General features: G+C 38.4%; 1 protein-coding gene across 1 annotated transcript; it reads left to right on the top strand.

Moving 5' to 3' along the window:
• Positions 1-8: 8 nt before the first annotated feature.
• Fam162b (family with sequence similarity 162 member B) lies at positions 9-14,201 on the top strand. Its single transcript, XM_004630283.2, has 4 exons — positions 9-170; positions 260-368; positions 10,888-10,996; positions 13,125-14,201. Exons 1-4 carry the CDS (start codon positions 44-46, stop codon positions 13,221-13,223), a joined length of 444 nt encoding a protein of 147 aa, XP_004630340.1. The 5' UTR covers positions 9-43; the 3' UTR covers positions 13,224-14,201.
• Positions 14,202-18,344: the final 4,143 nt, after the last annotated feature.

Genomic DNA, 18,344 nt, shown 5'->3' with positions numbered 1-18,344 from the left:
CCCTGAAGCAGGCGCTGGATGCGGCTGCCTGGGAAAGTTCACCATGCTTCCTGCCGGCAAGCAAGTCCTGAGGCTGGGCTTGGGAGGCGCGGCCCGTAGTGCCCCAGCATCAGCTCTTCGGTCCTGGGGTGTCCCCCGTTACTGCAGCGGCTCTGCACCCCGAGACGCTGGTGAGGGCGGAGGGCGGGAGCTGGAGGTGGTGAACGAGGGAGGGGGGCTGGCTCCCGGCGCCCCTCACCAGCTCTCGCTGCCCCTGCAGGGAAGGTTCACAGGGTCCCTGCGCAGCTCAAGCCCTCGCAGCTGGACAAGAGAATCCTGCTGTGGACCGGTCGGTTCAAGTCCCTGGAGGAGATCCCGGCGCGGGTCCCGTGAGTGGGGGAGGGGTGGGTCGTTGCAGGACGGGCTACCTGCGCTTGCCCGGAGGCCACGGTGCGATTTGTTTCTCCGCGGTACTCGTCAGCACACGGGATTTATCGTCCTCCACTTCCCGGCGCGGTTCACTGTGAAGCTCTAGACAGAAAACAGCTAATGTACACGGAGGTCGAGGAAGTTAGGCAAAAACCAGACTCCTTGGGCTCCGTCACCATAACCCACCTGGCCTGCCCCGAGTCCCAGCGGTGGGCGGGGCGGGGGCTTGAGCAGAGCGCGAAGGCAGGGGCGTCGTCTGCACCCCGGTGCTGCCTTGGCTGCTCCACTACCGAAGGAAGAGCCCTCTCTCTGAGCAGGGTGTGCGGCTCTCCGGGTTTCCTAGGTTTCTCACCTACGCAACCTCCTGTGGTGCAGCAGCCCCAGCCTGGGCCTGGGACCGAGAGAGGACGCTGCCATGGTTGGTCTCATGACCCTAAAACCACCAGGGCAGAGGTTTGGTAAGGGACCAAACCCAAGCTAGCAGCTTCACCTCCAGGGTAATGGTCTCCAGAGTAAGTAGCCTACGAGTAATAACATTTTAAATAAGGAAATGTAAACTTAAAAAAAAAAAACAACCTTACTCCCGTAAAGACATCCCCAGAACTTTTACGAGAACAGATAAAAAGAGAAGGAACTAAGAATAAAATCAATCTACTAGTGTTAAAACCGAACATTTTGAAAAGGGGGGGGGAAACCCCAACATGTTGATGCATGCCTGTAGTCCCAGCACTCGGGAGACTAAGGCAGAAGGATCACAAGTTCCAGACTAGTCTGTGCAGTTCAGTCATTTAGCAAGACCCTGTCTCAAAATAAAAAATCAAGATGGGGCAGAGATGTAGCTCAGTGAAAAGGCCTTAGGTTCAATTCCCATTACAAAATAAAATAAAAAGCACAAGAACAAACAAAAAACTTGTAAAGAAAGGCTAAAACCAAAATATCGAATAAGGATTTCAGATGCTTTGTATACGTGTACAATGCAATTAACGAATGCATATTGGAATAAATAGTAGAAATCGGGCCTACATGTTGCTCGTCACTATTGCTATAGTTTTGTTGCTATTAGTTTGCAGTTTACCGAAAGCACTTCAAATAAGTGGGGGGAGAAAAAAGTGGGAAATCTAAAGCATTTCTGTTCCTTTTTGGATCAAGAGATATTGAATGTAGAATAGACATAAATTTGAAATAACATTGTTTTCTGAAATCTTCCTGTGCTTATTCAACTGTAGAAACATTTTCTTTTTTAATTAAATTGAAACAAAAAAAAACAGTGATAGGAGGGTGAATGTACTGTTAACTTTACTCAGTATGAGCTATCAGCATTTAATGGTCCAAACAATATTAGCACAAACCTGTCTTTCCAATGAACTGAGAGAAATTAGCAGCATAACTATCTTAACTATCTTTTATATAATATATATGTGTATATATATTTTTTTTCCTTTTGAAGTTTCTTCCCTTTTTACAGTATTTCTGATACATTTTGAATCACATTTACTTTTTCAGCTTTTCACACTAGGGAGACAATACAATGTTTACATATTTGCATCTGGTTTATTTCACTTATGATTATGGACTCAAGTTGCATCCGTATACCTATATGTCTCCAGCTTATCTTTCTTTTTGCCTGATTAATACTCTGTTATATTAAGACGCCAAATCTTTTTTATCCATTTCTTGGTTGATGGGCATTTGGGTTGTTTCCAAGATCTAGCTACTACAAATTGGGCTGCTGCAAACATGAATGCCCATATATCTCGGTGCTAGGATGTTTTTAATGCTTCTTGGAAGATACCCAGAAGGGGAGTACCTGGGTCAAATGGCACGAGAAATCACCACACTGATTTCCACAGTGATTGCACCAGTGTACACTCCCACCAACAGTGAAGAAGGGTTTCTTTTTCCCAGAGCCCCTCCAGCATTTGTTATTGGTTGATTTCTTGAGGACAGCTATTCTTTCTGGAGTGAGATCAAATTTCAGTGTTGTTTCAATTTGCATCTCTTGAATGACCATTGATGTTGAACATTTTTTCATAATTTGTTGTATTTCTTAATTTAAAAAGTGTGTTTTCATCTGAGATGCCCATTTTTGAATTGGGTCTTTGTATTCAGGAGGTCTGATTTTTTTTTTTTTAATTCTTTATACATTCTTGATAGTAAACCTTTGAGGAAGATCCAGCAAAGCTTTTTTCCTACACAGGGGTTGTCTCTTCACTTTTTTGGTGGTTTCTCTTGCTAATGCAAAAGCTCTTTCATATGGTGAGATCTCACTTGTTGATTCTTTGTGATAGTTCCTGTGTGATCAGTATTTGATTCATAAAGTCTTTGCCTATACCAGTATCTTTGAGTTGTACCTATTCTATTTGCCAGAAGATTTAATGTTTGTCTTAATATTTAGATCTTTGCTCCATTTTGAATTTAGTTTAGTGAGTACGTGGTGAAAAATATGGGTCCAATTTTAATTTTGATACATACAGAGCCAGTTTTTCCAGCATCATTTATTAAAGAGGCTAGCTTTCTTCCAGTGAATGTATTTGGCCCCTCTGTCAAATATAAGGTGGCTGAATATGTCTGGGGTTGTTTCTGCCTCTTCTCTTCTGTTCCCTTGATCTTTGGGTCTGCTTTTTGGCCAGTATCATGCTGTTTTTATCAAAGTAGCTTTACAAAATAATTTACATAAGTGATTGTGATGCGCCCTTCCTCCTCTCTGTTGCCCAGAATTGCCTTTGCTATTTGAGGTCCCTTCTGTTTTCAAATGAATTTTAGAATTGTTTTATCTAACTCTGTGGGATATACTATTGGAACTCTGATCAGAATTAAATCAAATCTATATAATGGTTTTAGAATTCTGGCCATTTTCAATATATTAGTTTTTCCTACCCATGAGCAAGGGATATCTTTCCATTTTCTGATTATCTGCTTCACTTCAGTCTCCTTTTCAGAGTACTGTAGTTTTCAACATAGAGGTCTTTTACACCCCTCATTAGATTCCTAGGTATTTCATTTCTTGGGATGCTATTGTGAAAGGTGTTGTTCCCTAATTTTTCTCTCAGTGAGTTTGTTGTGTAAAGGAAGACTATTGATTTTTGAGCCATGACTTTGTATCCAGCTGTGCTTCTGAATTTGCTTACTAAATCACCAGATTTTTTACTGGAGTTTTTGAGGATTTCTATATAGAATATCATATTGTCTGTAAGTAGTGATAATTTCACTTCTTCCTTTCCTACTGTTAATTCTTTTATTTCTGTTTTTCTTAATTTAAAGTGTCCACTTTTATTTTGCACAGCTTGCTTAGTTATTTGATTGGGCAGAAATGCCATATACAAATTTTTAATGGTCATATGATCAGAAATTCCAGCCAAACTACTAAAGCTGTTAAAGTAGCCTGAGAAACTCAAGCTGAAAAGATTTACTATCTAATCATTAAAATATTCAGTGAATAATGAACTTAAAATAGTGCTTACTGGTAGTCATTTTAAAGGTGAAAATATCATAACTATTTACATGAGCATGGGTTTGAATTATGTTCTTTTTCATGTATATTACAGTTTGACAGAATACAACTGGGAAGTCCATAAAAGGGGGATTTAAATAAAGGACCATTTTGTAGTGGAAAAAAGTAATGTGTCTGTGTGTGTGTGTGTATATATATATATGCTAGATATACAGCTACTTTCTCTTAGCTTAATGAGAAGGTTTGTACTAATATTGTTTCGGTATCACGTCTGCATCTTGTCCTCTGAATAACTACTATGAAGACAACTATGCAGTGTATTGTTGTAACTGTCCTACTAACCTGTCTTGAAACTATTTCCTTATTTTATCTTTTTTTCTCATTAAAGTGAATTTTTAAAAAACCATAAAAAGGATATTTCTTTGAAATGTATGCCTTTACCTTCTATAATTCTTTTATTTCTTTATCTTTTCTAATTGGTCTGGCTAGAGTTTCCAGGACTGTGATGAATAAGAGTGGAGACAGTGGACATCTTTGTCTTGTTTCTGATTTTAGAGCTGTCTCAGTCACTCGTCTCTCATTGCTGGGACAGATACCAGACACCCATAATGAAGGAAGGAGAGGTTTATTTATCTCACAGTTACTGGAGGTTTCAGTCCATACTCAGCTGGCTCCAAGAAAGCATGGCGTATGGCAGAGAGCAACCTTTCATGGTGGCAGCAAAGAGCAAGAGCGCAAAATGAAGGAGCAGCAGCAATGGCAACAGACAACAATGGCTACAGGGAGGAAGTCTCTCTCCCTTAATTTGCATTCAGGCTATCACCTCAGGCTGGGAGGAATAGTCACACCCATAATCCCAGCAGTACTAAAACCCATAATCCCCATGGATCATGAGTTAGTCACAAACTCTAAAAGTCCCCACCCAGTGACTGCATGAGGCTTTGGGGGGACAACTAGACACAAACCATAACAAGAGTGAAAGCTTTTTGTCCATTTAGTATGATGTTCGCTGTTGGTTTGTCATAAATGGCTTTTGTTACATCAAGATAAAGACCATCTATTCTGATTTCCTGTAGTTTTTATCATGGATGGGAGCTGGGCTTTGTCAAAAGCTTTTTCTACATCTATTGAGATGATCACATGATTTTTGTCCTTGGCTCTGTTAATGAAGTGTATTACATGTATCATGTATGTTGGACCCTGCGTCCCTGGTATGAGCCCCACTTGGTTACAGTGTATAATCTTCTTGATGGTTTGGTGCATTCTGTTGACCAGTAACTTATCAAGGACTTTTTTCATCTGTGTTCATTAGGAAGACTGGCCTGCAGTTCTCTTTCTTGGTTGAGTCCTTCTCTTGTTTTGTTATGGGGTAATGCTCGTTTCCAAGAACGAATGTGAGAATATTGCTTCCCTTTCAATTTCATTAAAGAATTTGAGCAGTGTAAGTGTTAAGCCTTCTGCAAATTTCTTGTAGAATTCAGTAGTGAATCTGTTAGGCCTCAGCTTTTCTTTGTTGGTAGGTTTTTAATTTTATGTTCAATTTTGCTGATTGATATTGGTTTACTTAGGATTTTTACGTCTTCTTGATCCAACTTTAGTAATTCATATGTATCTAGGAATCTGTTTATTCTGCATTTTCCATCTTATTAGAATACAAGGTCTCAAAAAAAGAAAATAATACAAGGTCTCAAAGATACCAATTATCTTCTGGATTGTGACTTTGACCTTTTCCTTCCTAATTACATGGATTTAGGTGTTTTCTTTCCTTTTTTTGATAGATTGGCTAAGGATCTGTTGATTTTATTTAATCTTTCAAATAATTAACTCTTTGATTTATTCTTTGTATTGTTTTATTAGTCTTAAATGCATTAATTTCTTCTCTGATCTTTGTAATTTCTTCCCCTGTATGGGCTTTTGGCTTAGTCCGTTCTTTTTCTAGAAGTTTGAGGTTCACTGTTAAGTTATTTATTTGGACATGCTCTATTTTCCTGATATAGGTATCCACTGCTATAAATTTCCCTCTTAGGATGGCTTTCATTGTGTCTCATACATTCCATTATGTTGTTGTTGTCATATAATTGTAGATACTGTCTAATTTCTTTAATTTTATCTGTCACCCAATGGATATTCAAGAGGGTGCTAATTGCCATGTATTTATGAAGTTCCTGTGGTTTCTTTTGCCATTGATTTCCAATTCCATTGCACTGTGGTCTGCTAATATACATGAAATAATTTCAGTTCCTTTGCATTTACTTAAACATGTTCTATGGGAGAATCCGTCTCTTTTGGAGAAACTCTCATGTGCATCTGAGAAGAATGTGTATTCTCATGTTGTATGGAGAAACACTCTGTAGACATTTACTAAGTCCATCTGTTCAAAAGTTTGATTCAGTTATATTACTTCATTGTTGATTTTTTTGTCTAGTTGATCTTTCTGCGACAGTGGGTTATTGAAATCCTCTAATACAATTGTGTTAGTGCTTATTTGGTTTTTCATGCCTGTTAATATTTGTTTTATATAGCTGGGTGCATGGGTATTTCTTGAATATATATTTATGATTGTTATCTCTTTCTCTTGGATTGTTCCCTTTACAAAGATGTACTAACCTTCTTTATCACTCTTAATCAGTCTGAGATTGAAATTTACTTTGTCTGTTAATAGAATAGCTACCCCTGCTTTTTACTGAGTTCCTATCTCATGGAGTATTGTTTTCCATCCTTTAACTTTCAGTCTATGAATTTCCTTTTAAGTGTGTTTCATGTATGTAACATTATTGTTGGCTCATGCTTCTTGATCCATCCTGCCAGTTTGTGTCTTTTGACTGGTGAATTGAGGTGGTTGACATTGATGGTTAAAGCTGATATGTACTGATTTACCCTTGTCGTACTATTTTCCCATTGCTGGCTCCCTGTTTATCTTTTTTTCCTTCCCTGTTTTCCTTGTCTGCTGAATTTCTTCTGTTAGGGTTTATGGGGTTGTAGGCCTTGTTTTATCCTTCTAGAATGGCCTTCAAAACATTTTTGAATGCGGGTTTGGTAGTCACACATTTCCTCAGCTGTGCTTTGTCATGAAGTATCTTATTTCTCCATCAATTTTGAAAGACAGTTTTGCAGGGTACATCAATTTGAATTGAAGATAGTTTTCCTTTAGAGCTTGAAATATTTAAAACACTTCTTGACTTGAGGGGGTTTGTACTGAGAAATCAGCTGTAATTCTGATGGGCTTTCTTTTATAAGTGACTTTTTTCTTTTCCCTAACACCTTTTATTTTATATTTATTTATTTATTATGGATTTGGTACATGGTCTCATTGCGCAGCTTGCACTCATAGTGATCCTCCTGGTTTCAGTCTCCCCAGTGCTGGAATTACAGGCCTGCTACAACACCCTGTCTTGGGGGCCAACTCATACACCTAGGGACAGCGTGGCATGGTATGTGGTGCCACCGATGGAACTCTGGTTCCTGTGCTTGCCTAAGCAGGCACTTAGTCTGCCGAGATGTCTTGCCAGCGCTCTCCAACAGCTTTAATACTCTGTTCCCATGTTGAATTTCTGGAATCTTGACTATGCTATGCCTGGCTATAGGTTTTTGTTTTTGTTTTTGGTGGGGGTGGGGCATCGTGGCCAGTTGGAGTTCTATATGTCTCACTATTCTGCATGTCAAATTCTTTTTCTGTACTGGGGAAGTTTTCTTCCATGTGTGTGAACAGTTTTTAATATCATTCATGCCATCTCTTGCTTTTTAATTGACCCCAATTAATCTTGCTATTCTTTCTTGCATCATCTAGCAGCTGTTGTACTGATTTTTTGTGGTTTCTTGCTATTTTTAAGAAATCTTTCTGTAATAGTTAGCTGCAAGCCTGTCTTCTGTATCTGAGATCCAGTCCTCACTACATTAATCTGCTGCATTAATTACTTTCAATGGAACTTTTATTCTCCTGGATATTTGCATGAATCTGCCTTATAGATTCCATTTCTTTCCTATGCTCAGCATTCATGGCTTCCATAATTTTCTTAAGCTCCTCTATTTTCTTATCTGTGTCTGGTCTAGAATCAGTAGGCATGGTATTCATTGTGGACACCGTCTCTGAAGTTACCTGAGACATTATTTCTGATTTAATTTTTTCTAGAGCTTCATTCAATTGCTTTGTTGTTACCACTTCAGAGAAGTCACATGGGTAGTTTCTGGACTGTGCCACCTCACTGCCCCTTGGGTTTACTTTGGTGATGCTTGGGGTTGCATCTTGTTTTAGTTTCTCCATTTTCTTTTCTTTCTTTTTTCTAGTTTAATTCCTGTAGTGATGTTTATAACAACTTGTTTAGAACAATTATAGCACTTTTGGCTATGTTGTTATCAGTAACAATAACATGAAACAGCCTAGAGAACTGCAAATTTGTGGTTATGTAACAAAGTCTAGAACAAACTAGAATATTGTATGCAGTATACAAGTCATTAGTATGTCAGTTTTGCCCTCAAGAGTTAAAAGTTTCAATGAAATTATGGCAAAAAGGGGCTGGTGAGATGGCTCAGTGGTCTAAAGCACCTACTTAGAACAAGCTTAGTAAAGCACAGCGACCACAGTTCAATCCCCCAGCACTACATGCCAGCCAGCCCCGCCCCCTGGTGGGCTGAACTGGCCACACACACACACACACACACACACACACACAAATAAAATTAAAAAAAAATTATGGCAAAAAAAAGTTAAAAATTGAAGTGGGTTAGGGAGAAAATAGAGAAGTGGAAGAAAATGAAGAGATTAGAAGGTTGGAAGACAAAGGGGGATCATGCTACTTTGGGAAAACTGATGCAGAAGATTGGAGGGAGAGGAAGGGACAAAAAGAGGAACTGAAATAACTACAACCACAAAGAAGGTAGACATGCTCAAACAATGAAGGGGGGGGGAGAGAAAAACAAAAACAACCATAAAAACAAAACAACAAGAACAACAAAAATTCCAGTTCCAAGTTTGTCTCTGTTGTCACTGGTAATGAATGTATGAAGACAGCATCCAGATCCACATTGATTTACCCCAAAATGCCAGTGAGCCTGCACCTCTGGCAGCTTGCTGCAGCCAGCACACCTTCCATGGGCCTGAGCCCCACTGGGAGCAGATAAATAGAGCCAGTAGCCACTGAGTTCTGAGCTCTATGGGTCTATCTCCAAGACGGTTCTTTCACCAATCACTCTCTCCCACGGGACAGCTAAACTCTCGACACTCACTGGCAACTGGCAATCCTTCAAGGCATCTAGTGAAGTCTTTCACATCGTGGGTGTTTCCTTCCACTGCTGTCTCTCTCCTTGTAAGCTCCTGTGTTCACCTGCACTTGCTGTGTGTCGGTAGGCTGGACCCCTCCTCTCATGCAGTGTTTCCTGTCCCAGGTAAAAGATGATGTTGGGTACACCCTTCTCCTTCATTGAAGTTTCTCTCTTCATGTTATCCATAGGCTTCGATTTGTGCTTCCACCCATTCCTGGATCGAGGAGGACTTGCCTCCTTGCTTCTTAACTTCCCCATGTTGTTAATTCCTGCATTTGGACGGAAGCGCTTGGAGAGGTCCTGTCTTTGTTGCTTACACTCCACTATCTTCTGTAATTCCCAAAACATTTTCTAATGTCATAAAACAAACTGTTAACTTCTCTTAACTTTTCTGCTAAGCAAACTTTTCAAGCTGACATAATTGATCATTACAGTGTCTAGAAAAGCATTGTAGTCTTAACAAAAGTGTTTGAATATTTTTCATTTTATTATTTTCTATAATCTTTTTTTAAAGCACTTTTATTCAGGAGGGATGTTTCTATTAAACTATTAGATTTGCAATCTAGTAGTTTTGACTTTTTGTGCTCTTAATGACAAATAATTGAGAAATACCTGTAGTTTTTGTAACATACTAATTATATTTAATAATTGTGTTTTGTCTTGTTTTTTAGTGCTTAACTAATTTGGTGTAACATATCAAAGTCAGGTGGGTAGGTAAAAAAATCAGTTCTTTTAGGTTCCATCTGGAATAAAAGCTAGCAAGAAATAGAACCTAATAATGTCTGTGTAGACAATAACTGAAACTGCTCACAATCACCATCTTACCACTTTACATGATTCTGCCTAAACTCTAAGCAGTCACTTCCTTATTAGATTTGGTAGCCCTTTTACTAGCGAAAAAAATTAAGAGAAAAATATTTCATTTTAAAGGAAAATTGTGACCTATTTTTCTGGAAACTAAAACACTTGTGACCATAACCTGAATTAAATAAAAAATAGTATTACTGAGTACATTCTCAAGAATCAAATACTTAATGCATGTCTATAAACTGCCACTTATATCATTGCAAATTGTTAAAGTTTTATTTCAATATTAAAACCTAACCAGCATGATTACTTTTGAAATAGTATTTTTTAAGTAACATTGCTAAAATCTTGGACAATTTCTAACATTACTAATAAATAAGACTTTTGGAATAAAAATAAAGATACCCTTCTGTCATTTTCTTCAATAAATTGCTGTGATTTTTATCATTTCTTTTAAAGTTCCTGCAACAGTCATAAAGAAAACAACTTTTGTCTTATTCATTCTCATAAGAGGTGTGGTGGTTAATTTTGGACAGAAGTGAGAGTAAGAAGGGAACAGGAGGTCAGTGTGGAGAATGAGCTTTTAGAAATATCCTGTTCACAATAGAAAACAAAGACCACCACAAGTTTAGGAGCATCTATGTAGTAAGAACCTGTCTAAAACAAACAAAATGTATTGAACACAGCAGAGGTTAATATGACTTAGAGACATACTTGACCTAATCAGTAAATAAAAGACACATAACTCACAACCTCTAGTACTATCAGAAACTAAATATTCTACACTGTGGTTTCGCAGCAGCTGAATCTGTTCATCTGAGATTGGCAAGTTATGCACTGGAAGTCTTTCACACCTACTGTTTGTTCTGGAAAACTTCTGTAATATACACATAACAAATCACTTATCATACCTGTCGGCAAGCTGTGTTACTTTGATGTAACGAAATTCTATCTTGGTTTAGGCCTGAAATGATAGACGTTGCAAGGAACAAAGCCCGGGTGAAAGTGTGCTATATCATGATTGGACTCACAGTCATTGCCTGCTTTGTGGTGATAGCATCAGCCAAGAGGGTAAGTCCCTCCTTGCGTGGCACCGGTAGGGACACCTTCTACCTGAGGCCTCAGGGGCTCCCCGTCCCGCACTAAGGAAGGAGGGACTTAGAAAGTTTTAAGAATTGTTATGGACTTTGTTCTCAATTTAAAGTAAAAACAAATTTATCTTACCTGAAGCAATCTTATTATAGGAAATCTGAGTTAATAAACTAACTCTGTGGTCCACTCACAACACAGATAAAAAAAAAATGGAACAGTTTTTATCCTGGTTAAAATCTTCACAAGGAGAACTTTGTTGCATGAAAGTTATCCAGACCACATCATTCCCTAGATGATGAACTCAGTTGCTACATAAAATTAAAAGTAGGTCTACCCTGTACACAAGTCCTTCCATGGTGTCTAACACAGTTTCTGTTTGATATCTCTTGGGAGAAAGTGATTCTGAGCCCCGTCTCATACCAAGATGAGAACCCACAAACTTAGTAAGGGTGACAAGTTTCAGTCTTGCTCTCTGCTTCCCCAGTCTTCCACCTGCTGGTCACTTCCATCACCACAAGGAGCCCCTCCGACCCTCGAACTAGGAGATAGGGGTCTCATCCCTCAGTCTTCCCATCTTACAGCATCTTCCACGTCAGAACTCTGTGGATACGCTCCAATTCAGCGCACCCCTCTTCACTCTGTCCCCTGGAGCTGGCTCCACTAGAGCCTGACCTCCTCCTCAGTCGTGCTCACAGCATTTCAGTAGCAGCCACACTATGATCAAGAAGTGCTGGGATCCCTCACCTTCACTCTCTGGCAGTCAGCCAGTTACTCTCTGCCTAATCCTGTCCCTGCAGTGTTCTGCATTCCTCTGGTTCACCAGTGATTCTGAGCCCCGTCTCATACCAAGATAAGAACCCACAAACTTAGTAAGGTAAATGTTTGTTCCTGTTAGCTTGGAAAATAACACCCTTTAAAATTATTCTCACCTAATACAGACTTTTAAGATGCTTACTGACCTGAACAAAAAATGTAAAATAAAGACCATCAATCATCTCTTGTTTTTTTGTTTTTGTTGTTGTTGTTTTTTGTTTTGTTTTGTTTTTTTTGCGGAACCGGGGATTGAACTCAGATTCTTGCATTTGCCAGTCAAGTGCTTATCCTAGTGAGCCATCTCCCCGGCCCCATCATTCATCTCGTTTTAACTTACCTAGATAAATGCCTGCCCGCTAAATCTAGGATTCTCTAGGTTCTGGAATTCTTTTAATGGTGGATATATTGTCTCACTTGCAACACAAAAGACAAATAGGTTTTCCCCTCCAAATAAATGCCTGCTTTCCTTGAAGGCTCTACACTCTCTGCTACAACATGTCTCAGTCACTCTTCTCTCACTGCTGGGACAAATACCTGACACACAAAATGAAGGAAGGAAAGGTTTATTTAGCTCACAGTTACTGGAGGTTTCAGTCCATACTCAGCTGGCTCCAAGCAGAGGGGCACACGGCAGAGGGCAGCAGTTCAGGGCAGCAGAAAACAGCAAAACAGCAAGAGCAAAAAGGGAGGAGTAACAGCAACAATGGCAACAGAGAACAAGTCTGTCTCTATCTCCCTCACGATCCATTCAGGCTATCTGCCCCAGGTTGGAGATATCCCACACCCATAATCCCAGCCTTGGATCATGAATTAATCACAAACTCTAGAAGTCTGCCTCATGACTGCATGAGGCTGTGGAGGGACAAATACACACAGTCAGAAACAATATGGATTAAATTTGTAGCCCATACCTATTAAGGACACTTAACTTTTTCCAAATGCCCCAACTGAAACCACTTCTTCCTACCTATTCCTTCCAAGTTACTTTCATTTCTGAGGCCTAAAGATTTACTTCCCTTTGTTTTAGGTTTAATTATGTGAAACTAATTTGTTATGCTGCACCAACGAGTCTACATGTACCAAGAGAGGATGGTGGTTCTTCTTACATCTGCTATCCTATTAACTGGAAGTCTAGGATTTTTTTTTTCCATACCAAAGAACCATTTTCTTGGATATTATTCGTAATAGATGTTTTAAGTTACTTTTCTCAAAATTTCGCATACATGCTCAACTAAAATACAAATTTTTCTGGAGAGCCACAATTCTTTTTTCTCTTTGCTTCTCTCTTTTGCAGGCTGCAGAACGGCATGAATCTTTAACAAGGTGGAACCTAGCAAAGAAAGCTAAGTGGCGCGAAGAAGCTGCATCAGCTGCGCAGGTTAAAGCTAAATGATATTCTAAGTGGCAGTGTGCACGCGAATACCACCACACATCAGCAACAGTGAGACAGGCCAAATAATATCTTTCAGAATATTTGCCATGGTTTTCTTTTGGTAATAAGAAGCACAAAGTCTATTTTTTTTTTGGTGAATTTTTATTGAAGTATAGCATCTACTCAAGAAGTGCACAGGAAGCACAGCCGGCTGTATTTCTGCACGGGGAAGACAAGTATGTGGAGATGATGCAGGCCACCTGCCAGCCTCAGACGCTCCCATTACTCCTAAATAGCCATGCTTCTCAGTGTCAGTCCCACAGGTTAATTCTGTCTGGTCACGTACTTCACAGATGGAATCGCCATATGCACTTTCCTGGATCCTTAATATCCCATTGTGAGATCCATCTACGAAGAGTGTTTATACGCTGTTGTTGGACAGCACTTCATTGTATAAATATGTCACAGTTGACATGGATATCTGCCTGAGTTTTTGGTTACTGAAGATAATGCTAAAATGGGCACTTTGTCATGTCATTAAAATGGGACTAAACTAAATCATTAGGGGTCTTTAAAGATTAAAACTAATGTTCAGTCTAAGTTCTGTAGTATTTGGGAACTGCACAGTCCATTAGGTTATTTTTCAATGCCTACAGCTGGGTGAAACAGGTTTAAAAACAGTGAACGAAGAAATATTCCAGGATCTGTTACTAAAATAATATAGTATTAAAACAGTAATTGTAAAAACATTTAAGAAGACAAAACCATCAGAAAAAGCAAAATGATAAATCTCAATGGTCTTCAAACTTGAGTAAACCCTAAAACATTTTACATTATTTACTTTTTAATTCAGCATCCATCTTTTAATCATAAATGTCAGTGGGCAGCCTCACAAGTCCTTTTCTTAGAGAAGATACAAACTTCTACGGATAACCCACTGTGCTGGACTGTGTTGGATTGTTTTGCTGAATTCACGCACCTATAGTATTTAGACGCAATGGAATACCCATCTCTGACAGGACTAAACAAAAAAGGGGATACAAAGGAAGGACCATTTGGTATCTGTATATACAGAATAGTTAGGATATACAGATACTTTCACTTAATTCAATGAGAAGAAAGATTTGTACTAATAGTGTTTGGACAGGATATCATGTCTGCATTTTGTACTATGGATAACCACTAAGAAGATAACAATGTACAATGTATTAATTATCGAAACTGTCCTATTAACGTTTTGAAAAAAAACTACTACACTGTAACATCCATATTAGTACATTGTTCTGGTACACGGTACATATTAAATACACCCTCCGTTGGTAAATGAATTAAAAAAAAAAAAAGAAGATACAGAACATCAGAAACATGCAAACAGAGAAAAAAATCCAGAGAGTAAAAGATTGGTAATCATAAAATTAAAGGCAAAAATTAGTAAAATAAAGGATAACAGAACTTAGAAATTGAGGCAATCACTGAGGCAAAAAAAGGAAGAAAGTGTGAGAAGTAGTAAAAAGGGATCACAGTCCATGTTCAAGTTGTTTTATTAGGGAGAGTGGTGCAAGATAATTGAGATGTGTAGGTACAAACTGCCCGTGGTAAATACGATTATTATGTACTACAAATTTGTACAGGGAACGAGGCCTTTATTTTTTTTAAGACCGGGTCTCACTATGTAGTGCAGGTTGGTACTAAACTCACTGTGTAGCCCAGGCTGGTCTTGAACACCAAGTTTTCCTTCTGCCTCAGCCTCCTGAATGGCTGGAATTACAGGCATGTACCACAACTGGCTGAAAAAAGGCTTAAGAGATTATGGATTGGTATACTATCACCTGCTAAAACATGAAATAAACAGAAGGCATCAGGTAGTGGACAGTGTAACTTGTAAAAGTGAGGAAACGTTTAACAGCTATGTGAGCCCCACTTCACTTATAAGGAAACTTTAAGATGGGGGGTAAGGAAGAGAAGCCCTGGAAGAGCCTGAAGTCTTGCAGTTGGGAGCATCATGAGGCTGGCCCAGGACCAACAAGCAGGGTTCCCTGGAGAGCTTACACAAGCCAACAGCCACACGGAGTGCTACAGAGTGCACCTGGAGTCCTCAGCTAAGTACCGTTCACACTACCCCATGCCACCAAAGGAACCCCTTGTCCCACCTCCCAGGGACAAGGGGAAACCATTGTTTTAGAGCTCACACAAGGTCAGGAATATTGTGGGTTTCACCGGTTTAATTGGTATCAGGATACTCAGAAAAGAGTGGCCTCAAGAAAAAAATTAAGCTGTCCTATAACTGTCTCACTAGTTTAAAAGCAAACCTGTAAAATGTCCATTTTTCCCCCAGTAACTTACCTGTTCCTACAACTAAGCTCAAGAGTAAAGCACTGCTTCCACACCCTAGCCCCTACGATCAGTGCCGCAGTAAACATAGGAACCCAGTATCCCTTTGGTGTGCTTCTTTCCATGGCTGTGGATGTGTACCCTGGGTGGACTTGGCATCATTAGCCATCGGGAAGTGCAAATCAAAACCACAGCGAGAAACCATCTCGTATCAGTAAGAATGGCTATTATCAAAAAGAAAAAATAACAAATGTTGGTGAGGCTATGGAAGAGAAACTGTTGGTGGGAGCGGAATTACTATAGAGAACAGGATGGACGTTCTTCAGAAAGCTGAGAACAGGGTTGCCCTATGGACCTTGTCTCTTTTTGACAGTCTGTTAATGACTTAAACACTCCAGTTAAAATGCAATTACTGCGATTACTGAAGCAGCTCAGTTTAGACCTACCATCTTGCCATTTGTTTCTCTTCCCCTCTTTTTTTCTGTCTATGTTAAGTACTTTTTAATAGTTCCATTTTATCTACTTTGTTGGTTTTATAAAGTGGTTGAAAAGTTAACCAATGATGGCATCTGTTTTTGCTCCCTGTGGGGAATACACAGTCATAACAAAGGAAGAAAAAAAAATCAAACAGACATTTACATGCATATGCAATTGTAAATAATATTTTACTATTTTTAGCATATTGTAATATTTCATATACTGCATATTGCTGTAGCATTGATTTAGTTACAAGTATCTTCCCTCACTTCCCCTTAGTCAGGCTGATATGTGAAAGGATATTAACTACTCTCCCACAGTCCTATTATATTGGTTCCTAACATGCTACATTTCATACAGCAGTAATGCTATGAACTAAAATAACAACAATTAGGTTTCACAGTTTCACAATTAAGCAACCAGCAGAGTGTCACACTTAGAACACCAACAAAATCCACTGCATTAATTATATTTACTTTTTACATGGTCCTTTGTAAGAGAAAAGAAAATATAAAAGCAAAGGTAATAAGTGCTTCTTGGTAATCTTTAATACAACTACCCTGTCTTTTTAATAATGTAATACAAAAGAGACACTTTTTACACACTCAGCTACATAACTTCCATTACAATAAAGAGGACACACAGTCCTTTAAATATTCATTATAAATATATAGGATTGGCAGCTGCAATCAGCATTACAGACACCATGTAAACCTGGGTTATATAGCTGTCGGTTTTAAGTGTCTTGCCAAAAGTTACATTTTATGATATATCACTTACAAAGTGTTGTACTACGTAAAGTATCTCATGGACATTTTTCCTCTTGTAACATGCCTCTGGTTTACGCAAAAGACTATAAATAATATCAAAATTACTTTAGCTCCCATCTTAACAGTTTAAAATTACAAGTACAATAAATATTCTAGATATTTAATTTGAAATAGAAATAGCCTGCATCTAAGCTAAAACATTTGAGCTCCACAGTACATAGAAAGAAAATTTCTATGTACATAGAAATTTCTACCCAGCACAGTACTACATGAGAAGCACAAACACATGTATGTGTAAATATATATAATTTTTCTGCTGAGACCTTTCTTTTGAATTTCCATAGGCTGAAAAGGTTTTTGTTAATTCATAAAACATATGTTAAACTGACCAAGCTGATAAAAATGTAATCTAATATATAATAAGCAGCAGTAAGATCCTCTGAATAATAGCAAAATTAAACATTTCTAATAAAGATTTCAACCATATTAGAAAACCTTAATGATTTTCACTAATATAATCACTTAGTGTCCAAAACGTAAATGCATTCAATAAAGTTCAATACATAAGAGTGATTTCTTTAAAATACTGTCATTCAAATGCTTAAGTTCATTAATATAGAGAATAAAATTTTAATTACTGTTCTAAAAAATAACTATAGTATTTTAGATATGCTGTGTAATTGCAGATTCATGATGGCATCTCTGCCATCATGCTGTTTAAAATGAGTGAAAAAAATAAAACTTTTAAAATGGTATATTTGGTTGAAATACAAAATATATTAGTATAATAGCATTTATACTTTAAAACGCAAGTATGTCTTTTTTACTTATTTTAATGTGTCCAACATGAACAACTTCTATCTTCAGTTGCCACATTTTAACTGATTATCAAGACAATGATTCTTCTAAGTTTTATTAAAAAAAAGCTTACAAGTCTTCTGTTGCAATTTGTTTTACAAAGTATAACTGGTAGCAGAATGATTCCCCTCCCCCCCCCCAGGACCAGGGATTGAAGTCAGACCCTTGCACTTGCCAAAGAAGCGCTTATTCTACTGAGCCATCTCCCCGGCCCGAGCAGAATGATTTATAATTTAAGGTAATAAATATTTTCACATTTTAATTTAGCTCTTACATGATTTCATGCTTCTGAAGCTTGTTTTTATTTTTGCTTCAGAACAGAGGTAAAAGGCTAGGGATTCAGCTCAGTGACACAGCACCTGCCAGAACAGAGGTAGATTCAGTAGAGAATGGGCATCTGATGTATGCTCCAAATGTCACTATCAGTAGCGGTACTGCTACTGTGTACTTTGCAAAAATACATGAAAAAGATTTCAGAACCACTATATAATACTTCTTCAGTTCTTCTTTTCAAGCTTCAGAAAAATAACTGAATAATATATTTATTCACAAATAGATAAACCCAACAACAACAACAAAAAAAACACCATAATACAATCATACCAAGACAACAACAAAAAGCCCTAAACTGGCCAGGGATATAGCTTAGTGGCGAAAGTGCCTGCCTGGAAAGTGCAAATTCCTGAGTTCGAGTCCTGATAGAAAA

This window comes from Octodon degus, unplaced genomic scaffold (genome assembly GCF_000260255.1).
Source record: "Octodon degus isolate 3935 unplaced genomic scaffold, OctDeg1.0 scaffold00034, whole genome shotgun sequence".
Taxonomy (NCBI): domain Eukaryota; kingdom Metazoa; phylum Chordata; class Mammalia; order Rodentia; family Octodontidae; genus Octodon; species Octodon degus.
This window is presented reverse-complemented; position numbering and strand designations above follow the sequence as displayed.

What these genes read in the sequence shown, in the direction of transcription:
- Fam162b (XM_004630283.2), top strand. Translation starts at nt 44, where the DNA reads ATGCTTCCTGCCGGCAAGCAAGTCCTGAGGCTGGGCTTGGGAGGCGCG. An exon ending in CTCTGCACCCCGAGACGCTG is followed by an intron (nt 171 to 259) that starts GTGAGGGCGGAG and finishes CTGCCCCTGCAG; the next exon opens with GGAAGGTTCACAGGGTCCCT. An exon ending in GAGATCCCGGCGCGGGTCCC is followed by an intron (nt 369 to 10,887) that starts GTGAGTGGGGGA and finishes ATCTTGGTTTAG; the next exon opens with GCCTGAAATGATAGACGTTG.